A 25,734-nucleotide genomic window follows, 5' to 3' on the forward strand; every position below is an offset into this window, starting at 1 on the left:
ACTAATTCTAAGGGGGAATACTTACTCAAATCTTAATTTCTAAGGGTCGCTGCCACCAGACCCCCTCTGGACAGCATGTAGCTCGTTAGGTAGCGTGCAGAGTGGACTAGGCATTGGGTTAGGTTTTCCATTGACCAGATCGATAAGGGGCAAGAAGGGTGAAACCATAACATGTCTTAATTAATTTATTCCTTATAAAGCATACTGGTAAAAATCATACAATTGAATTGGTCTTCCTCGGAAGAACAACGAAAATGTTGGTTACCCAGATGGGCACCAGACGTCTTACATTAATGGCGTGTCATCCACCTACTTATTGCATTACAATCTGTGACCACCTTACCTCGGTCATTCCTTCTTACACTATCCCTTAACACATCAGACTGCTCCACCTGTATGGAATATAGCACCGTCGGTTATCATACATAGTAGCACCATCTCAACACACATGTTACACTCCACCCCTGCAGATATGGGACTCCTTGTAACTTTTAGGTATACACAACAGGCACCTCGTTCACACACCGCCCTCGGTGGGTTAAGACGAGGGCTTCACCAAGAGACATACCAGTACTATTTCTACGCCTGGTATTATAGGTCGCTCCAAGTGACGACCGCAGAGTTTCTCACGGTCTCCTTATTTGTTACTACTCATTTGGAGTGGTGTGCTGGAAATCCACAGGTTCACAGTGGATTGGCATAGCTGGGAGTAGTCACCACCTGTTGGGACGCTCATAGGGATAATGGCTGCCGGGCAGCAAGGCATTCCGACCGCATGGAACCTGAGGTGACTGTAGAACGAAGTGTACTGAGAAATAATCCCTGACGGGCGGTTATCACACCCCCTAACACATTACTATTACACTTATATATCAGGCAAAGCTTTAAACTGTAATAACTTCTATATAAGCCTTAATTATAGGGCGGGATATAGCCCGATAGGACACTGACCTGAGGCGGTAGAACGGAGGGTACTGAGGGCAGTGCCCCGCCGCTCGTCACCGCGTAGGCCTACAGTTTCCAATCTTTAATTTTTACTTTTATTTCTTACGGTTCTCACCTGAACACTTTTCGGTATATTGTCACTCATGCCGTATAAACACTTATTTTAATCCTAAATTACACACTAAGGTAAGGTCTTGGTTTGCTAGTTCGTGGGTAAATTCATTGGGTTATAATATCAACGCGGCACACCCGAGGCGGCCTAGGCGCCAACCCAAACAAAGCCCAGCGTCGTATTTTCATGGCGTGGGTATACAAGATATTCTTTTTGAAGCATAGTTTCTAGATCACTTCCAACACTTCACATAGTGCTGATACCTTTATCCTTTTTCCAGATCATTGTTCTCATGTATTTTCATATGATATCTGTGGAAGTTATGTTCGCTACACGTTCACAGACGTAAATAGTATGACCTTCAAATCATGATCCACACTTAGTCCTACAGTACACTAGTCCGGCTCAACTGGACTTTCCCAATTATCTTATGGATACCCTGAATTCTCCTTAATGCTATGAATACATACAATTAACATTATATAACTGTACCTGGGTACAATACAACACATGGTCTAGTAACATTGAGTAGGTGAGTTATCCTTTATCAATGTTTCCCGTTTTCTGAGGTTCTACAAGCACGGTGGATTTGAATGTTATATAGCGTAATATGAATTAAATGGGGTTTTTTGGAATGACAATGATGTGCGCTGTACAATAGATAGATAAAATAGAGATAATCTCAGTCGAAATAACAAACCTTAGGCAGCCAGAGGTCAAGGAAAGTCTTAGTTCCTGGAAGTTTGGGGTGAGGCTAGCAGGCAGTGTCCGCTGGCCGCCCGTCTTTTCCTGTCAGTACAAAAGAAGGTCGTTAAGTGCTTCACCCCCAGGAGTGTGTGTGATTCATGATAGTTATCAATTCAATTCAATTTCAATTGTTTATTCCTTGATAGAGGAAGCGGGATCCTAGTTATCTTACTGGCAGTGTAACGGGCCGAGTTCTTCCTTTTTATAATTTACCATCCAGATATTCTTTTCTGTTAGTCTTCTTATTTATCCATATACTTATATGTTCTTTGTAGCATTCTTTTCAATGAGTATCCTGTTTTATATAGTTATCCTTCTTCAGTTCTTTACATATGTACTTATTCTTATATATTCTTGCTTATATTCTTATATGTTCTTTATCTCTATATACCTTATATTCTTATATATTCTTATATAAGTAACTCTTATGCTTCTCTGCTTATATTTTCCAAGTCAATGTTCTTTCTTTTCATTTCCTTTCATATATCATATATTCTCTTCCATATATTTTGTTCGTTATATTCTAAACCATGGATTAACCTGGGAACCATGTCTTTCTTATTACCACACTTATTATACTTACAGCGGTAGCCTGCCACTACCCAGGATTTTATTAGAATATAACATATCTTAGTTAACTGTTAGGTAGCGAGCTTCTAGGCACGTGAGTTAGTTATTTTCTGAGAACCAATGTGGGAAAGGATAGAGTGGTGATACTCGTAGATTACTAATTCAATATTTATTAACACAGTGAGTGAATAAGATGTACCTTAGATTCACTCAGACAAAACAGAACTGCAATTTACTTATTAAGTCATCAAACACTTCAAGAACTTATTACCTCATTAACTACCTCCAAATACTTATTACTTCATAAGACAATTGTGGTATTATCACTCTGACAAATGAGATTCAGTACTGGGTATACACCAAATATCACTGGACCCTCAGGTCTTACCTAACCAAGTAGCAAATTAACTCTTCACTTCTTGGTTATATCATTATACTCTCAGATTATCATTTCATGGTCACTACCGATGAATACATAGCACACTGGACAACTCCACAATTATCGCAACCTACAATACCTCCTGTTAATTGGCAAGGAACAACATGGCAATTTTAACTCTCATTCAGTGGTTCAATACTTAACCTGGGATACTATATTTCGGCGAGATATCCCCCAAACAAGATACAATAATACTTAGGCCCATGTAACTGTGAGGAGTGCCCCAGGGCAACGCTGGTCTCAACAACAATTGAGGATCGCTGTTAGGGGTCGGTTGTAGACCGACACACGCCCAGGGAGCTGGCGCCTGATTTGCAGGAAACAGACTTCCCAGTTTAATCCTGTCGAATTAACGGCATCGTCCAACCCGGTTACTGACCCACAGTAGCCGATGAGTATTCAGCTCAACACACTGGAGAGACGTTGAGGAAGAGTCACGAATGCGTAAATGTCTAACTTCAACTATACAAAACATACGCCTGGCAACGGTCCAGACGATATCTAAATCTCTACGTTACTCGACTTAATTGGCACAGAATTCACTATGTTAACACATGAACACTGATATTCACCAAAATTGACTAAGTTAAACTGAATTAATAGGCGGCGGGAACACACGTTAACATACATGGAGAGACGTTGAGGAAGAGTCACGAATGCGTGATTCTCCCTCGTGTAGAGGTATATACGTGCACCCGCGGGGCAGCTTGGGCCTCCGTATTCATACCAGAAAGGTCGATCTCACCAACAACATAACTTCTCTACCATTTTGGATCACTGTATACTTAGTTATGAACTCCGATGTTCTTGATCAGGGTAATTTCCTATGTATATTCATATAATCTAATCAGAGGTTGAGCTATACTGCCAGCCTGGGGTCACTAAATCTAAGGGGATAACTTAACTCTAATCTTAATGTCTAAGGGTCGCTGCCACCAGACCCCCTCTGGACAGCATGTAGCTCGTTAGGTAGCCGGCAGAGCGGACTAGGCATTGGGTTAGGTTTTCCATTGATCAGATCGATAAGGGTAAAGAAGGGTGAAACCATAACATGTCTTCATTGATTTATTTCTTATAAAACACACTGGTAAAAAAAACATACATGAATTGGCCTTCCTCAGAAGAACAACGGAATTTTGGTTACCCAACTGGGCCCCAGACTCCTACATTACTGGCGGGTCATCCACCCACTTATTGCACAACAATCGGTGAACGCCGTATCTCGGTCGTTCCTTCTTACAATATCCCTTAACACATCAGACTGTGCCACTGGTGTGGCTTGTAGCACCGTCGGTTATCATATATAGTCGCACCATCGCAACACACCTGTTACACTCCATACCTGCAAGTATGTGACTCCTTGTGACTTTTAGGTATACACAACGGGCCCCTCGTTCGCACACCGCCCTCGGTGGGTAAAGACGGGGGCTTCACTCAGAGACATACCAGCACTATTTCTACGCCTGGTATTATAGGTCGCTCCAAGTGACGACCGCAGTTTCTCAAGGTCTCCTTAGTTGTGACTATTCATGTGGAGTGGTGCGCTGGGAATCCACCGGTTCATAGTGGACTGGTATAGTGGGGAGTAATTCCCCACCTGGTGTGGCGCTCCAGGAGACAATGGCGGCCGGGCGGCAAGATACCCCAACCAAGTGGCACCTTAATTGTAGGGCGGGATATAGCCCGCTAGGGCATTGACCTGTGGTGACGGCAGAACGGGAAAGACTAAGGCCGGCTTCCCGCCGCTTCTCTTCACATAGGCCTACCGTTTCCAATCCTCAATTTACACTTTTGTTTCTTATGGTTCTCACCTGAACACTTTACGGTATATTGTCACTCATTTCTTATAAACACATATATTAATCCTAAATTACACACTAAGGTCAGGTCTTGGTTTGCTAGTGCTTGGTTAAATGCCTGGGATTTTAATATCAACGGGCATCTGAGGCGGGTACATGACGCGCCTTGAAACAAAAGCCGAATGATCATGGCGGGGGTGTATCAACTTCACTTAAAAACTGTAATGAGGGATCCTCCTCTCACACAGTGCACTATTTGAACACAGACATAAGGTTCTCTGATCACTGTACCTGTCGTGGGTATATGTCACGTGAGGCTACGAGGTGTATTAAATTCATACCGACGCATACACGATATTTCCTTTCCAGTATAGTTTCTAGATCACTGTCAACACCTCACATAGTCCTGATACATTTATCCTTTTTCCAGATCATTGTTCTCATGTATTTTCATATGATATCTGTTGGAGTTAGGTTCGCTACACGCTCACAGACGTAAATAGTAGGACCTTCAAACCCTGCTCCACACTTAGTCTTACAGTACCCTAGTCCGGCTCAACTGGACTTTAACATTCATCTTATGCCTACCCTGAGTGATCCTTAATGCTATGAATACATACACTTGATATGATATAACTATACCTGGGTACAATACCACACATGGTCTAGGAACCTTGAGTAGGTGAGTTGTCCTTTCTCAATGTTTCCCATTTTCTGGGGGTTCTACAAGCACGGTGCATTTGAATGTTATGTAGCGTAATATGAATTAGATGGGATTTTTAGGGATGACAATGATGTGCGCAGTACAGAGCTTGCCAGGAAAAGGTGGAATATACACGTTGATAACATTAATTCTGCAAGCTCAGGCCTGACGCGAACAAGGAGCTATTCACGGGGAGACGCTAGATCTTGGAGATTATACCAGTTGACAGAATAGTTCAGGAAATTAATGACTTTCTTAAATAGACAACTGACACTAACTAAACTATAAACATCAGATTCTCTGATGTCGGGGCGACAAAATGATATAACTTCAGGCGCGATCAGAAACTCATGGATATTCCCACGGACGACATAAAATACGCCACTCTAGCTGGCAAACTCGACACTTACTTGACACGTTTTACTAACATTAAGGACAGTTGAAGCGTTCAACACCACTCACAATGAATCTTGTATGTTCCAACTGTAAACAGACATATCTAAGTTGACTCAAAACAAGGGTGTTCTCTCTCACTCAAATTCATTTTATATAGAGGTTGGTTTCAGTAAGTCAGAGAAAATGGGATAACGGAGGACTGAGGTGTCTTGAAGTGACGAGAAAACGGACTCTTCAGATGGAGGACTCAAACGAAAGCAGAGTTACATGTTTTGTGGGCTATTGAGTGTCATATGAATCATTTGATTTTGGCGCTAACTGACGTGTAAGACCGTGGTCGTTACTGCAGGTACGGACGAGGAGCGAGGCTTACTTCAGTGGAACTACCATCTTGATGCCAAGGAGCCACTCAAGCACTCATCTGACCCAAGCGCTCGCTGCTATGACCTACCTGGTGGCATGAAGTTTCTCGAGAGGTTAGTGAAGATGCTCTTTGGTTGTATTTTACCACCTAGCAAGATGTGCCTTAAGTTTATTCCCCACCTCTGTGACCTGGCCATAATTTTTGCTAGTTTGTTCACATTTTGACACATTATATAAATACTAAATTAATTTTTCTACCTTTCAGATGGGATTGGCCTCGCTATGTTCCATTCTTGCCCATGTTTGAAGGTTTCAGGGAAAGGAAAAAGAAGATTAATCCTGAAAACATGGTAGCGACTTTACCTGAGCCCTTCCTTGATTCAATGTAGAGGCTACACGCAAATTTATCGTTAATAAAGATGTCAATACAGGCACTATTTACCAGACCGTTTGTTTGACTGAGACGACAATATACAGTGCCTAATATGTCCTTAATTGAAGTGACAGTAGTACAGTGCTCCCCCCAAGTACGCTGGTAATTGGTGCTAACAGAGCTGTGCGTACTTGGGAACTGTGTACTGTACATGGGCACTATAAACTAGTGGAAAAAATCAATTGGTTTCGGGACCCCTCCAGATACACACCAATGTTTGTTATCCCTGCACTCACTGGGATAATGCCTCCTCAATATTACATTGTAATTCAATTGACAGTAGGAACATAATAGAATCTAGGCTCATTAAACATACCGAATTCGTTAACATGAATTTGAGTAACGGTATGTACATATTGGACAATTTTGTAATTAAGAAGATTTATAACCAGGTGAGAAGGTTGGGTCAGTTTTCCCTCTGACCTGACTACCGACCGCTGCGGTGCTTTTGTAAAGATTAGTAGGGTCATTACCTATACTTGACCTCTGTGGACTTGTTCTCACCCTCCTCTGTATATATATAACTTGATCTGCACTTCTATTTTAGTCTGTACTCAGTCCTCCGTTATTCCATTTTCTCTCACTTACTGAAACCAACCTCTCTTGTTTTATTAAACTATATAAAATTAGTTACTTGTATTATAATAAAAAATATACATACTTGCATCAGCTATTTTTCAATTACTAATAAGGTGATAATTGTCCAAAAGATTATGACGAGCTTCTCTTTCACGTGAATTTGTTGATAAACATTTGGGTCTAACATGCCAAGTGACAACCAGACATGCCGAATGGACTTGTTAATTTTAATAAACTGAGTTAATAGCCTTTATATAATGATAAATATCTTCTAATAACCTTAACTACAATTAACCAAGTCATATACTGTATATCTGTGTTAGAAATGTTAATGGGTTTTGGAGGTACAGTAGTAGTGGTAAAATCCTATGCACATACCTGACTGACAAACGATCACACCTATAACCATGTTTATTAATTCCTCTTTTAGATACACTATATTTCCATCTCGTGTAGTGATATTTTTATTATGAATGTCACTAGTTAGACCTGTCTCTTTTTTTTTCTTCTTATATTACTTTATATAGTGAACTCCTGCATAATAAATGTTGAAACCTACGATACTGATGTATAATAAGACAATACAATGCTTTAAATATTTAATGTAATACACAATTGTATTTATTCCGATGCTCTTTTGTTTACCTCGCGCATGAGCAGTGAGGAGTTAGTGTCTTTATCTCCCAAACCTTATTGTGTTGTGAAGTGAGTGAGAGGGTGGACGTGTTACGGACAGCTTCCAGTGAACTTTACATTTCCTCACCGCTGGTTACATTTTGGGCAGCAGATAGAGCTATATACTTCTGTTGCTGTAGTAAATTATCTTCTCGGCTTCGTTGGTTCTTGTTAAAGGTAAGAGAAGACGTGAAAGAGTAGTGTTAATGATGGTGGCTGCGTGAGGCGGACTTCCGTCGTGGTAATCTTGATGTCTTGATCTGGGTTGACGGCAGGAAGATGTGTCAGGTACTTGTCAGTTTCTCAGTTATGTTAGATGATAATGCCATATAAAAATAATACTGTGGGCGTTGACATTATCCCTTGATGGTAATACGACATACTTTCTCCTTCCCTGTAACATTTGGTTATACTGTACGTATATTGTTAAGGTTGATTAAGATATCAGGTTAATATTCATGGCAGATGGTTATAATTTCATTAGAGATCATGAACGGGAAGTTATTATATGATGACCGAGATAAAAATACTGAAGTAATACTCTATGCTACAGTATTTAGTTTTAGGCGGAAATTTTAATTTTTGTAGTTATTTTAATCAGAAAGTTGAGAAAATTTGTACATCTTTGGCGGTTCTCAAGACTATAAATCTTATTATTTACTTCTTCACCGGTCAAGGTTTGGTAAAGTTAGGACACGTTAGGTCAGGTTACCTTAGGTTAGGTTAGGTTTGACTGAGAAATTTGTTTGCGTGTTTTTACTCTACAATTTACCTCGACCTCAAAGCCCTTTCTACTTTGTGTGTTCATTGTCGTTGGTAGTGGGTTATATCTCCGTAAATATTCATATAGGCCAAAAATAAAGGTCATAATCTTTTAAATTGCCATTATTTATAAAAGAAAAAATATATTTTTATTTGTGATACCCATCCATGCCCTTTACCAAACGTTTTCCAAGACGAGCAGCACTTATTGACTTTGAGTGAGTGATCAATCCCCAAGGGTTCCATGTTGATCCATTACACCATACATCATGTGTTAATACAGGAGGTGACCAGAATACCATACTGTACCTGTAATGTACCTGGTGTTAGTTCAGGAGGTGACTGGAGGACCACTGGTTAATGCTCTACCACAGGACTACCAATACTGTACAGTGTTAGGATAGGCTGAAGGTTGAACTGTTGTCTTTTTATGTAAACATTGATTTTGAATATAACCTGATGATTGCAGTAGTTCACATCAAGAGGAGGATAGATGCATTGTACAGTATAATTGTATAGCGATGTTGTGCTTAGTCTGGTCAAACTGGTGAAGGCTGCTGCCACCACTAAACTACCTGTATTGTTAATATATTTTTTGAAGAGAAGATATGTCTTTTCATTTCAGGTACTATTTTAGATAACTAACTATAGAAGAAAACTTATTTCATACTTCAAGAGTAACACCCCCAAGAATAAGGAGGGGGTATTGCAATTGTCCTATTTTTGTTTTTCTAATTTTTTCATCTGGACCACGAATGTACAGTATGTCGGCACGGTAGGTACCTGGGATGCCTCCATGACCTGTATATGTTAGCAGCAAGACACAAACATTTCATGAACATTAAGGCTTCCCTTTCATAAACACGAGAAATTGGCATCAACTTTTGAACCTTTGTGTAGATTATTAAAACAAAAAAATCTCATAAAATAATAGGCATTGGTTATTTTTTGAATTCATGGACTTTTACTTACTTCTGCTATTTGTCTGTCATCCATTCTGATTGATCAAGTTTGGTGACATTGATCCTAGGGTAGCTACTGAATTTAATCATTTACAAACCTAACCAATCTACTTTACCCAATATAACCTAATACTGTATAACCTAACCTAACCATGTTGGCAAGTGACCAAATTCAGTAATATAGGTTCAGTGTCATCAACATCGATCAATCAAAATAGATTGCAGACACTTAGCAAAAGTAAATAAAGCTCATTGGCCAGACAAATAGCAACAGCATACCAACAAATAGCAAGGATTTATAGCAATTTCCACATTATTTCAGTGACTTGGTCTTGGCAGTGTGTCTTTTAATTTTTTTCGATTTACTGTATTGTTTTATAACTACTGTACCATTATCTACTATTGAATTGTTGAATTGAATTGTAACAGTTTATTTAGCCAGAAAAAATACAGATACAGAGTGGATAATAATAACAATATTAACATGGCTGAGCCAGTTGAGAACCTGAGCTCTCTTTGAGGCACCTGATATATACTATACATTTATCTCAAGGAAGTATTATGTAACATTTAGTATTATCTGGAATAGTACAATAGCATGGTAGTAATAAGTACATCTCATAATGTTACCACGGTTATCACTTTAATATTTATTTATTTTATTTTTATTTTTTATTTATTTATATATATATATTTTTTTATTATTATTTATACATCCATATACACATACCCATACACAGGGCTGTGGAATCGGAGTCGGAGTCGAGGAGTCGGAGGAAATTTCGGCTTGTGGAGTCGGAGTCGGTAAAATTGTCCAGACTCCGACTCCGACTGAAGCTATTCTGTTCCTAAGAACAAATATATGAACTCAGGCATATTCATTGCAGTGATTCCACTGATCCCACTAATTTTCTTAAATTATTAATAGAATTTATTTCCATTTTATAAGCATTATTATGAATTTATTGTAGCAGGCACAGTATAGCACTATAATTTTGGACGATAGTCTCTTCTTTACCATTTGAAATTTTGAATTATATCAAATTTTGTTTCATTGAAAACTGCACAGAGGCTCTCAGCTACAAAACAATTAGCTACAACCTGTTTTTGGTGAGATTAAGGCAAATTTAATTTTATAACTTAATCATGTAAGGTTTATCCATTTTCCTTAATAAGGTATTCATTTCTTTAATGTACATAAATATATAACTTTAATTTAAAAGGAATTGTAGAATCATCATTTAGATCCACATCAGATTATGAGCTTAAACAAAATTCATATGCTGAGATCGAACTTTTAGATATACATGTAAATGGTGTTTTCTAGTTAATATCTTGAATTCTTAATAAATTTATTTTTCTTTTGATTGAAACTTTGAAAGTCAAGCCTATCATCTTTTTGTAGTTCTTAAATATCGTCCAGATCATTAATAAAGCTGTAGCAGTATAGCCACGGTGTTTTACTTTTTACCTATGCAGGTTACAACATACAAATTACAATTAGGATGGTAGAAATAGTTGTTACAAATAGGCCAAGGAGTCGGAGTCGTAGAAGCATAAAAATTTGAGGAGTCGGAGTCGGAGTCGAAGGTTTTGTCTTCGACTCCACAGCCCTGCATACATACATACATATAACACACACATCCATACATACATATAACACACACACACACACACACACATACATATAACACACACACACACACACATACATATAACACATATATATATATATATATATATATATATATATATATATATATATATATATATATATATATATATATATATATATATATATATATATATATATATATATATATATATATATACATATATATATTTATATATATATATATATATATATATATATATACACACATACATACACATCACATATACATATAAATTAGAGTGGAATTTAAAAACATAAGTATAATGGGGGAGCAGTACAACCTGGGTTGTGCAGTAATAAGGTTGAACAAGAGGACAGAGCTTTCAGGATTATGTCTAGTTGGCAATTATGTTTATTGCAATGGTAATTACTTATTTATTTACATGATAATTTCCGATAAAACGGATTTGGTGGTACAATAAAAGCAGGTACTGTAAATATAGTAAGTGTTACAAGAAATATTAATACTTCGACAATATATATTTTTTTAGAGATGATTTAAGGGAAGGGAGCGTTAGTCTTTGCTCGGATGGGTGGGGGTAAGTTGTTCCATACCTTCACACCATGATATTTTATGGAGGTCTGGGACTGTGAGGAGCGCATGGGGGGTGGTCTTAGTAGCTCTGGGTGTCTTAAGTTGTATCTCTGATTATTCCGGAACTGGAAGTAATTATTGTCAAGCAAGTGATTGATGGATTTGTAAACAAAGAGGGCACAGCAGTAAGTGTTAATATCTTCAAATTTTAAAAATTTCAATCTAGCAGATTTTTCGTTTGTGTGATCTGTTTTTTTCAAGTAGGTCATTGTCCGTACAACTCTCTTTTGTGCAGTAACCAGAGATTGTGTTTTTAAAGAGCCAGAGGCCCCCCTTAGTGTGTGACAGTGTATCAGGTGTTGGTAAACAAGATCATGATAGATTTCTTTCATTGCTGTGAGAGTGAGTGACTGTCGAGTGTGATACATGATACCGCACTGTTTATTGCTCATATATCCATCCAACCTATGTTTGAAGCTATCCAGCGTATTCGAGTTAATGATGATGTTTGATAACTTGTTCCACTCGCCCACTACTTTATTTCCAAACCAGTGTTTACCTATTTCGCTCCTAAATCTAAATTTGTCTAATTTAAAACCATTGTTATGAGTTCGCTCCTGGTTGGATAGTTTGGGTACCTTTGTAATGTCTCCTTTGTTTAGCCTGACTTCCATTTATACACCTCTATCATATCGTCCCTCACTCTGTTTCTCGAGGGAGTGCAAATTAAGATGCTTTAACCTGTTTTTGTAGTCAAGGTTCCTAATGCCCGGGATTAGTCTTGTCATTCTCCTCTGGATTCTTTCCAAGGATTCTATATCCATTCTGTAATATGGTGACCAGAACTGAACTGCGTAATCCAGGTGAGGTCTCACAAGCGCTAGTTATAATTTTAAGATGACCTCGCTGGTCTTGTAACTAACACTCCTTTGTATGAACCCAAGTACTTTATTAGCCTTGTTACGAGCAAAAACACATTGTTTACTTGGCTTAAGATTCCTACTTATCATTACTCCTAAATCTCTCTCGCAGTCGAATTCCACAATGGCATCGTTGTTCATCTGGTAACTGGTTTCCCTGTATATCTCCTATACTGAGTACTTTACAGTTGTCGACATTGAATTTCATCTGCCATTTTTCCGACCATTCAAAAAAATTTGTTTAGATCTTCCTGTAGTTTTGCCGAGTCCTCGTCAGATTTAATTACACGTCCTATTTTAGTGTCATCAGCAAATTTACTTATGTTGTTGTCTATGCCGATATCTATGTCGTTTATGTATATAATAAATAATAATGGTCCAAGTACTGAGCCTTGGGGAACTCCACTAGTGACGTTGTCAATGCGATTTAGTGCCTCCATGGCAAACAAATGCTTTATTTGCTCACCATAGGCGCCACGCGGGCTGCTCTCTCACGCATTCACGCTCGCCCGCTCACTCTTTCTGAGTAAGTGACGAGAAAGCAACCGACTCTGCTGCAGATTACGACTTCTGAGGTGAGTGTAAATGGGTTGCTAGTGACGTGAAAAGTGAAGTGAAGATAATGGAAAGCTTAATGGAAAAAATTTAATACTGTAACTAATATTTTTGGTTTGTTCGTTTACGATTGTTAAGAGGTGGCAGTGTTTCGTCTGTTGTTCGCGGGAGTACGTCAGCTGCCAAGTCTGGTGCAGATTCCAATTTCTAAAGCAAGTGTAAATGAGTTGCTAGTGACATGAAAGGTGAAGTGGAGGTAATGGAAAGCTTAATTGAAAAAGATTTAATACTGTAACTATAATATTTTTGGTGTTTGTTTATGTAGGTGTGGGATTGTCAAGTGAGGGTGGCAGTGTGGCGTCTGCTGCCGAGTCTGGTGTTCCCAGGATGGTGCGTCAGCTTCCGAGTCTTGTGTTCCCAGGATGGTGTTCCTTGATATTGATATTGAAACTGCCTGTTGTTCCTGAGTCTAGTGTTCATTTGTGCTTTAGTTAGTAAGAAAATGAACTCGCGAAGTCAAGTTTAGTCACTTTTTTGGCCTCCAGAACCTAACCCTACTTTCCCCATTGATTATATGTAATTATATATTGCAATTTAGTATAAAATTATGGAATATTCAGCAAGTGTGAGGCTTGGTGTGCTTCAAATATAAAATGATATCACCCAGCCTATCTTTTGCCAGTTTGACTTCCTGTCCTATTTCAGTACATTACTCCAGTTCAAGCCTGGCATCAGGAAGAAATATTTTGGGGTTCTGTTAGTTGACTGATATCAAATTGGATTGTTAACTGTGGGCACTTGGGTTGTTTGAAAGAAGACCTTTTACTCTGTGTGCGTGCGTGCACTTCCACTGAGCCTCCCCCATATACATGAGAGGTTCTGTACTGCAGCCTCAAACCTTGATCACAGAATCTTACATTCATGGCCTAATGAATTGTTCGTTTGTTGTGCTTATGATGTGAATTATCCAACTTGATCATAGAGAGTTAATGAACTGACTTGCATAGACCAATGGCTTTAATGACCACAAATATATTTACCATTGAATGAATAAGTCTTGTGTTTCTCATTGTTATTCCACATTAAGGACAATGGGAAGAGTTTCTATTTGTAACTCATTGAATTTCTTTTAGAGTAAGAATGGTGATGAGGAGGTGGCTGTTGGTGTGAATTTCCATAGGGGATTTTTTATTTGAGAGGACATTATAAGTTGGAGGTGGATACATTTTCTGACTTTAGTTTTGAAGATTGTAAAAGTATATACAATACTGTAGGTATATGAATACAGCTGTACTACTGTACAGTATTTTGTTTAATAGCCATGGTAAATTGGCCAGGTAGCTACTGTACAATTTTTAATGAACTGGAAAGTCTAATGAACAAACATGTGTTCCTTGCTGTACTGTACTTTAAGAGACTGATAATTACTGATGCATTATTATTTTTTTTTTTTGATTATTATTATTTAAGTTGTACAGTGATCCCTCGGTTAACAAGATTGTTAGAAGTTACCTTCCATAAGATTCTTACTTCAGTTAACGAGCAATCCTCGTTAACAAGTTTTCTGAGCCGACCTCAACATGTTTTAGCTTGCATTTGGCGGTCCACCAGCTGTAGTATTAGTCCGCCAATACAGTATCGGTTTTAGGGCTTAAATTCCTTACTATTTTAGTAAATATCAAGAAGTTTATACTATTCAATAATTTTAAAAGTTTAATATTAATTTTTTATCATTTTTAACAATTATTGAACATAATTGAGTAAAACTAGTTTCATCGGCGCCATCCAGCCTGGCAACACACCAAACAGGCGCCAGTCTCTCTGTCTTTTCAGTGGAGGTAACATCTTGCTTGAGACTCTCTTCAACTAAATGCTTTTTTTCTGTGTTTGCAAGCAAATTATTGGTCATTTTGAAATTTATTTTACATATTGACATATGGGTGAAATGGCACCACGGGGTGACTTCTCTTCCACCCCAATGCCTTCTCTTCTCCCTTCTCCTCCACCCCCATTGTAATTCCCATCATCATCATCATCATCCAGGAGCCTTCTACATACACACCTCAAAGTAAGTGTACTTTTCTACCATTTTTGTTGAATTTAGGCAATTTTCGGTGAGCTGGAACCAATTACCCAAAACCCGATGCTGTGGTTTGATTGTAGCAACCTTCTAGAACCGTTGTGCTTCGTTAACCGAGGGACCACTGTATTTGTCAAAATTAGTTACATTGAAATGTTGAGATGTGTTGATGTACCTGATTGTTTGAAAGAATGAATATGTCACATTGAAATTACCCATGCATATGGATCAGTGATTGCTAGCTAGGAATTTGTAAAAATACTGTGGCTATAAAATTTAGTTTAAAAAATTAAACATGAATTTTTACTCATCAAGATTTTACAGTTTTTAATAAGTTTGACATCGGGCTGTGTTGTTCCAGGAAGTTATGGTGACTCGTAACACAGATACTGTAATTCGTCTTTTGCCTGAAATTTGCATACAGTACAATCAGTATACTGTATGGAAGACAACAGGCCTGCAGTTTAAGAAACTTATATGGTGTGGTGTTGTGCACTTGTCCAACTTTTTTTTTTTAACTACATTATAAATTGAGTTTAACAAAGCTTGTACTGTGTACGTAAACAATATTGCAAACTTACTTTGTCACTTGGGAGAGAAAAAATATATAAGTACCATACCCATTCATGTTAAGGTTACACGATCAGAGGTCATAAGAAGGGGAATATTTTTGTTTATTCCAGTCTAGAATATCAACGTTAATGCAGTTTAAATGATGATTTTGGTTTTTGAACTGTAATGTGATACTGTATAGGTACTGTACTGTACAGTACTTGGCATCAGTCAGGCAGAATACAGTAGTTTGGACACAAGACTATTCACTCTAGCTCTCAGTATGGGAGGTTCCAAACTCAACAGAAAATATTCCCATACCTCATTTCCTGGGTGACTAAAGGTAGACTGTTATGATGGTCTTGATCACCTGGCACATTACAGTATTAGACATGAGCAGCAGGTTTTTATTTTTGCCTGGATGATGCTGCCTGAGTCCTGACCTCCAGTCACACAAATATACAGTACGGGCTTATGGATCAAGTCTCCAACGACAGTTTTGGTGCCACTTGTGTTTTGTAGTCTCGTCTGTTTCTGTGCCATAGATGCTTTCTACTGCTGTGAATTTGTTTCTCTCACTTGATTGCAAACACTGCTGTATAGTACATTACAGTATATAAAAACAACTGTATTACACTCCTTGTTTCAGATTATGTCATGCAAATTATAACAATAAGATCAGATTTTTACTTTTATATTGTAAGCACTGCATAATGTACTGCACTGTACTCGTAATTATTGTAAAGTGAGAACTATTGAGTGAGTCTGCTAGTCTTCAGAATTGGCCAGCCATATTTGGGGTTAAATATCAAGTTCACTTTTGCTGAACCTGGCATTATTGTTCCTGCCTTTAAGCTGAATTACCTTGCACTGATGAACACAACAGTGTAGAATTCTGTAAGTACAGTACTGTACCTCACTCATAAGAAAAAAATGTGATTATGGATTAGGTCTTAGTTCAAGATGATCATTACTGTATTAGCAACAGAATAGATTTTTCATATTTCGAATTAATATTCCATACACCAGTGAAGACATTATATAGCTGCCCTGCCCTAGAGGAAAGGAAATATTGATTGATTATAGGGTCAGTGAGTCAGAGATCAATACTATTATTGTTAAAGATAGAATTTGGGTTTCCATGCACCGATGAGCATTATTAAATGAATGGTCTTCCATACCCTTGAGAATGAAAGGTCCTTATTGATTGTAAAGTCAAGGTCACTAGTGGTGTATGGAGTTAGTTTCCACACTGGTAGCACTGGTGTCTGTGTACAGTTTTTATTGAGGGAGAAGCTTAGTTATTTTAGGGTTTAAGTCACTAATATAGTACACTATTTTATTTACTGTACTTGGGCCATTGTAAAACTACAGTAGTACAGGGTACTTTTAGGCAGAGAAATGACCATCTTAATATTGAGGCAAGATGTTGTGATCATTAAACTTATTTTTGTTACCTTACCATGATGATGGTTGCTGTGAACAGGTCACAATAGGCCTGATTTGTGCTTTGTCATGGATCAGTGTTCACGTGTCTTCCAGTGAGTGAGTGAGTGTCCATCTTTATCTTGACCTAGACCTCCACTTTAGATTTAATGTGAGGTCTATCCACGTCGACTTCAGAGTTAGCTTAAGATTGTGTCATTCCATAAACTCATGTACAATGCACTATGACCAGCAGCCTTCAGCGTGCACACATTGCTTCTTGCAGATTTTAGAAGTTTATTTTTTAGTGTTGAGCAGGAAGCATACTGTACCACCATCATCATTGTTTTACAGTCATTTTCCAGATTGTTATCACCTGTCATAAGAACGGTGGTCATATTGTATTACAGTACTGGTTTGACTTTACAGAGTACAGTACTGTACAGTATGCTTCAGAAATACACCGTGTACAGTTTTATCAAATTACAGTACAGTATATTAACATTACAGGGAACATTTACGAATAACCAGTAAACTATGATTTGTAACCAGCTAGATAGGTTTTGAAGTCTATTGTCTTGGGTTGCCAAACATTGCTTTGAGTTGCTGTTGCTGGCATGTCAAAGATGAACGTGTGTCATATATTAGTGAACTGTAGGAGATCATGTGACAAAAGTGCTGATGCATAAATCTTACTTTACAGTTATATCAATGAACTGAAAAGAGGAAAGTATATTATTTTTTAAGAAAAAACAGGAGGTATACATGTGGTGGGACAATTTAGAGTCATCAGTGAACGTTAGAGGGTGGGGAGATCAATAGTGTGTAGCTACAAGCAGAGCCGCGGCGTGGGTGGTGGTGCTCCTGATGGTCCCCACTCGGCCACTACTGAGTTCTACCATCTACTGCCGCCCACTGTCACTCTTGTTCTACGCCCACACACCCACCCACACACACCCACCGCCCACACACACACACACACACACACACCCACACACACACACACACACACACCCACACACACACACACACACACCCACCCACCACACACACACACACACACCCCACACACACACCCACACACACACCCACCCACACACACACCCACCCGCCACACACACACACACACACACCCGCCCGCCCACACACACCGCCCACACCCACACACACACACACCACCCGCCCACACACCGCCACACACACACACACCACCCGCCCACACACACCCACACACCCACCCACCCACCGCCCACACACACCCACCCACCCACACACACCCACCCCGCCCACACACCCACCCACACACACACACCCCCACCCACACACACACCGCCCACACACACACACCGCCCACACACACACACACACACACCCAGCCCATCCCACACACACACACACACACCAGCCCACCCACCACCCCACACACACACACACCACCCACACACACACACCCCCACACACACACCCACACACACACACACACCCATACACACACACACACACGCACCCCGCCCACATACACGCACCGCCCACACACACACGCACCCGCCCACACACATACGCACCCGCCCACACACACACGCCGCCCACACACACACCGCCCACACACACACATACGCACCCGCCCACACACATACACGCACCCGCCACACACATACACGCACCCGCCCACACACACATACCGCACCCGCCCACATCGCGCACCCACACACATGCGCGCACCCCGCCCACACACACATGCCCGCACCCACACACATACGCGCACCCGCCACACACATGCGCACCCCGCCCACACACCGCGCCGCCCACACACACATCTGTGCCCGCCCACACACACATCCGCGCACCGCCCACACACATCACGCCCCCGCCCACACACACTCGCGCACCGCCCACACACACACGCCCGCCCACCCACACATCTCGCACCCGCCCACACACATCGGCGCCCCGCCCACACATCTGCGCACCGCCCACACATCGCGCCGCCCACACATCTCGCGCGCCGCCACACATACGCGCACCCGCCACACACGCGCACCCGCCCACGCGCACCCGCCCACACACGCGCACCCGCCCACGCACCCGCCCACACACACACACCGCACCCGCCCACACACACACACACCCGCCCACACACACACCGCCCACACACACACACACGCACCAGCCCACACACACGCTCACACACACACACACCCACACACACACACACCACGCCCACACACACGCCCCCGCCCACACACACACACGCCCCCGCCCACACACACGCCCACACACACACACACACACACACACACACACACACGCCCCGCCCACACACACACACACACGCACCACGCCCACACACACACACACCCCGCCCACACACACACACCCCACACACACGCACCGCCCACACACACCGCCCACACACACCAACCCACACACCGCCCACACGCCCGCCCACACACACACACACGCACCCGCCCACACACACCCGCCCACACACACACACACACACACACACCCACACACACACCGCCCACACACACGCACCCGCCCACACACGCACACACACCCGCCCGCCCACACGCACACACACCCGCCCACACACACACGCACGCCCGCCCACACACACACCGCCCGCCCACACACACCCGCCACACACCGCCACACACACACACACACGCACCCGCCCACACACGCACCCGCCCACACACACACACCCCACACACCCAGCCCACACACACACCCCGCCCACACACACACACACACCCCCGCCCACACACACACACCCCCGCCCACACACACACACCCCGCCCACACACACCCGCCACACACACACCCCACCCGCCCACACACCCCCACACCCGCCCACACACACCCACACACACCGCCCACACACACCCGCCCACACACACACCGCCCACACACACACCGCCCACACACACACCGCCCACACACACACACCGCCCACACACACACACACATCACACTGTCACCATCACCACACAATCAGTAATAACTATGATACCCGCAACACTTGTCAAAAATTTACTGCACCCACTGTAACCTCACACCCACCACCACACCCACACCCACCAACCTGCCACACCCAACACCACACTGCCACACCCACTGTAACACTCCCTACACCCACCACCACTGCCACACCCACCAACACACTGCCACACCCACCAACACACTGCCACACCCAACCACCACACACTCCCACACCACCACACTCCCACACCCACCCACCTGCCACCCACCACCACACTGCCACCCACCACCTCCCACCCACCACCACACCCACCACCCACACCACACCCACCCCCACCACACGCCACCACCACACTCCCACCCACCACCACACTGCACACCCACCACCACTCCCACCAACACCACACTGCCACCCACCACCACACTCCACACCCACCACCACACTGCCACACCCACCCACCACACTGCCACACCCACCACCACACCACCACCACCCACCACCACACCCACACCCACCACACTGCCACACCCACCACCACACTGCCCCACCCACCAACACACTGCCACCACCACCCACCACTGCCACACCCACCACCACACTCCCACCCACCACACTCCCACACCCACCACCACACTGCCACACCCACCAACACACTGCCACACCACTGCCACACCAACACCACACTGCCACACCCAACATCATATTGTCACACCTAACACCACATTACCACATCCACACAACCACACCAACACCACGCTGCCAACACACCACATTACCACGTCCAACGCCACATAACCACATCCAACGCCACACAACCACATCCAACGCCACACAACCACACCCAGCACCACACTGTCACACTCATAGCTACACTACCGCACCCTGCCCACATTACAGTATGCCACATTACCCCACTGCCGCCACATCACCCACACACCACACCAACACTCCACCACTGCACTATCACATTACACACTATCATTGCCGCCACATTACCACCACATACCCCCATCATCACAACGCCACTCTACCACACCCCCACATTACCACACCACCATCCACATCACCACATCCTCACCACACACCGCCCCACCACACCATCTTCCACATTTTTTGCACTGTAAACCAGAATAAGTGTTTGGTCATGCAGTCATCCATCGGGAATAAAGATGCATTTTGGACACGGGCCAAACTGGTGCAGCCCAAGAGGTGAGAGGGAGGGTGGATGGCGAGAATAAGAGGAAGGGGGCGGAGGAGAGAGAGAGAAGGTTGGCGGTGGGGTGAAGGAAGGGAGGGGGATAGTGGTAGGGAGAGAGAAGAGGAGGTGTGCATGGAAGGGAGAACAAAATCCTTGGATCTTTCATTGTTTCCTTGTAAGGTATATACAGCAATTACCTAACACACACACACACGAGAGAGAGAGAGTGAGTTTGAAAGCACATATGTACCATAGGCCTACCAGACACAGATATACTGGTAAAAATAGAAAAATTCAGATTGTAGGTGGAGGCGGGCGATAAGACCTGGTAGACGAGATAAAGATAGTGACAGTAGTGGGGGGTCGATGGAGTGTGTTACAAGATAAGACGGAGAGAGATAACACACGGAGGTGACAGATAAAGTTTAGGCGTTAGATGAAGATAGTAGAAATAAGAGGAGAGATAGAGGTAAACAAGGAGCTGGTGACGGAAGTAGTTAACGACGTGTAAGACTAGAGGAGATGATGATGATGATGCTGGCGGTACATGTAAATAAAACACCTGCATAACTAATGATAAAGGAGACATAAATTAAACAAGATAATAATAGTAAGAAGGAAATGCAACGTTGATCTATCGAGAGTCATCCCATGGGAAGGAAAAAACGGGTTAGGTCATGGATGCACGCTTCTAGAGAGAGAGAGAGAGAGTGTGTGTGTTGCGATGGGTCATTGCTGCCTCTTGGTGGTTCATGGTGTGTGTGTTTGGTGGGTGGGAGGGGGAGTGGTCCTTCCTCCTCTCTCCCATGCTCACATATACAGTATCTGCATTGCTCCCTCCCTCACCATGCAGATATCGACCTTGCATCTGGATCAAGGAGTGAGACAGCCGGCCACGCAGCTCCTCCAATTACGTTTTGGTACATTTTTCCCATCACGTGATAATTGTTATTGATTTGTGTAAGACGAGTGAGGAGGTTTAGGACGGATGTGTTTATATATGTAATGTTTATGGGAGACGTGTTACTAGAATACTACTACGACTGCACGTGCTCATATGTCCCCCTTTTGCTGACGTGTACATCCATCTTGTGCTCATAAACAAAGCTTATTGACCTTACCATGGATGTTCACTTAGCCATATAAACTGTATGTAAAGGTTTATTGTTTATCAAGTGGAATAAACAAGAGCTGCGACAGGTACAGTACAGCTCGTGAATGTACTCTACACCAAGGCTTCGTCACCTCACTACCCTTCGACTCGCGCGACGGTATTCAAGGAAGATAGCCCGCGAAGTCAGGGATGTAGGCCGCTGGGTTCCCTCGCTCTTGTTTGATAACTATTTAGTGGTTATGTGCTGCCGTCACCCTCCTTCCCTCCCTCCCCGCTATAGAAATAAAAGTTAGAAGAAATTATTTGTTTGTCAATAACTTTCTGTACTTGAGGTCAATAACTTGTGGTTAATAAATTACTTAAGGGCGATTAAATACGTCAATTAATGTGTATACCAAGCCAAACCTAACCTAACCAAACATGTCCAGGTAGCGTTAGGAATGGTTTTTAATTAATGACCAGGTGAAATAAGTTAGGGGGGGGGGGTAAAATTTTCAGGTTATCCTCCGATTCATTTTTTTGTAGTATATAAATCAGGCGTGGCGGAAGTAAGTGTGTGTGTGTGTGTGTGTGTGTGTGTGTGTGTGTGTGTTTTCATTGACCCTCCTCCGGCACTATGTTTTACCCTCGCCTGGTGGGGATAGTGAAGTGTCTTGTGTTTTTGTGTGGCTGTATGTGCGTGTCCGTGTATTTGTGTATGTACTGTATGTAGGCTTATGTATGTGTAAGTAACGTAACGACCCGGAACACCAATAGGAGTTAAGACGATAGAAGTGACTGACAGACGATCCCTCCCTTTGGCAAGATGCTTCTGGCAGGAGTTACCGCCGACACGTCAGGGTTTGTGCGTGTTTGGCAGGACAGGAATCCGGCGCCTACTGCCTCCCTGCCTTGCAACCCCCTCCCCCCCCTCCTCACTCCTGGACTGGTGCACTGAGATGGTTTCTTCTGAACATGAAAGGGTGAATGTACTGTACTGCTGGTCTTGATGTATTTTTACCCGCATTGTTATTATTATTATTATTGTTGTTATTACTTAATGTTGTTGTTATTACTTATTGTTGTTGTTGTTAGTTATTAGTGTTACTATTAAGAGTTTAATGTTAGTCAATTGATCATAGTTAGAGAGATGTTTGAGTGTTAAAAGGGCGAAGTTGAGTTGTTTTGTACAATGTGTGTGTGATGTCAGGTGGTAACACGGTGGTGGCGAGGTGGTGTATGAAGCCAGGGTAAGGGAACACACACACACACACCCACGCAAACATATCAAGTCATTGGGTCGTCACACACAAACACACTTGCTAAAGCACCTGGCAACACACACGCGTACACAAACACATATTCAAGGCACTGGGTTGCGCATACACAAACATACATAACAAAGCACCGGGCAACAGACACACACAAAAACACATAACAAGGCACTGGGTCACATAATACATCCACACGAAAGCACTGGGTCACGCATACTGTATACACACAGCAAGCCACTGGGTCACTCATAACACCCACACACCAAGCCATCCCCCCCCCCCCACACTTACTTTACCTTGCCCTCTAAGGCTTTCCTCTAGCTCAGGAACTTGTACGGATTTCCTCAGTATTGTCTACGATAAGATAACAACATATGTATTGTTTAATGGTAGACCCTACTGCCATATGGCATCACAAAAATTATGACCAAGTCCCAGGTTGCTGATCTGACTTTCTGCCTCAATTACACACAATTGCAGGGTCTCAATTGTTTCTCTTTCTATGACAACACAGTATATATATATATATATATATATATATATATATATATATATATATATATATATATATATATAAATAAATAAAAATATATATCGTTTCTTACTATTTTTATTATTTTTTGTATTTATTTATGGTCCTTTGATTATTATTATTATTATTATTATTATTGACCTGTGCCCAGTAGTAATAAAACCGTGGTAACAAATAATATTGTGTTTGTGTGAGGAGTACAGTCACAAGCGGCGTGTCTGACTCATTTGTCTGGAACTTTCGACCAGAGTGCGAGACGTTGTTCAGTGTGTGTGTGTGTGGAAGGGGGAGAGTCAATCCTGCAAATCATCTTTTGTCTTGGTGCACGTTGTGAAACTCCCTCTTCTTGGTGCACATGTTCAAGACCCTCTTATCTTGGTGCACGTGGTGAAACTCCCTCTTCTTGGTGCACATGTTCAAGACCCTCTTATCTTGGTGCACGTGGTGAAACTCCCTCTTCTTGGTGCACGTGTTCAAGCCCCCCTCCCCCCTTATCTTGGTGCACGTAGTTATAATCACCATGGTACCGTGCACGTGGTCTGCTGCGGCGGCTGCTGTTAAAATTACCGGAAATTCCACAGCAAAATTACAGTATATACCGGCACTGAATACTATCCCCAGCATATACCGGCACTGAATACTATCCCCAGTATATACCGGCACTGAATACTATCCCCAGTATATACCGGCACTGAATACTATCCCCAGCATATACCGGCACTGAATACTATCCCCAGTATATACCGGCACTGAATACTATCCCCAGTATATACCGGTGATCGAATACTATCCCCAGTATATACCGGCACTGAATACTATCCCCAGTATATACCGGCACTGAATACTATCCCCAGTATATACCGGCACTGAATACTATCCCCAGTATATACCGGCACTGAATACTATCCCCAGTATATACCGGCACTGAATACTATCCTCTGAAGAATCTCCTCCATCTTATCAACTGTAATTAATCATCCATCCTGTAATACACTTTGGAGGGTTAGATTAGGTTAGGATATTGGATAGGGTAGGTTAGGATAGGTTGGGTTAGGATGTAGTTTATGTTGGGTTAGGATAGGGTGGGTTATGGGTTAGGATAGGGTGGGTTAGGATGTAGTTTATGTTGGGTTAGGATAGGTTAGGTTAGGATAGGGTGGGTTATAGGTTAGGTTAGGATAGGGTGGGTTATAGGTTAGGTTAGGATAGGGTGGGTTATAGGTTAGGTTAGGATAGGGTGGATTAAGTTATACGTTAGGTTGGGGTAGGGTTTAGGTTGTGTGTGTGTGTCTGTGATTGGTGATTGCAGATGATAAGAATGCAGATAACAGGAGGAAGTCACGCGATGGCCAGTCATTTTTACTTTAGTCGTATGTGAAGAAACTGTACGCGGTGACTTGTAATGTTTAGATTGGTGAAATTCC

At 42.2% G+C, this 25,734-nt stretch overlaps 2 protein-coding genes across 7 annotated transcripts in view; both read left to right on the forward strand.

Annotated features, from left to right (window-relative positions):
- Nucleotides 1-6,520, forward strand: part of LOC121874237 (solute carrier family 23 member 1-like) — a 45,646-nt gene extending 39,126 nt beyond the window's left edge. For all 4 annotated transcript variants that reach the window (XM_042378310.1, XM_042378309.1, XM_042378312.1 and 1 more), the window contains 2 exons: nucleotides 6,061-6,187; nucleotides 6,340-6,520. In XM_042378310.1, coding sequence (XP_042234244.1) covers nucleotides 6,061-6,187; nucleotides 6,340-6,463 — 251 coding nt within the window. In that variant the 3' untranslated portion in view covers nucleotides 6,464-6,520. The remainder of the gene's footprint in view (nucleotides 1-6,060; nucleotides 6,188-6,339) is intronic.
- A 521-nt stretch (nucleotides 6,521-7,041) lies between these two features.
- LOC121874239 (nuclear factor of activated T-cells 5-like) overlaps nucleotides 7,042-25,734 on the forward strand; it is a 79,480-nt gene continuing 60,787 nt past the window's right edge. For 2 of the 3 annotated variants that reach the window (XR_006090383.1, XM_042378313.1), the window contains exon 1: nucleotides 7,042-7,938. The gene's annotated coding sequence lies outside the window, so the exon portion shown is untranslated. The remainder of the gene's footprint in view (nucleotides 7,939-25,734) is intronic. The other variant, XM_042378315.1, reaches the window with a different exon arrangement.

The sequence above is a fragment of the Homarus americanus genome, unplaced genomic scaffold (genome assembly GCF_018991925.1).
Source record: "Homarus americanus isolate GMGI-L3 unplaced genomic scaffold, GMGI_Hamer_2.0 scaffold49667, whole genome shotgun sequence".
NCBI classification, from domain to species: domain Eukaryota; kingdom Metazoa; phylum Arthropoda; class Malacostraca; order Decapoda; family Nephropidae; genus Homarus; species Homarus americanus.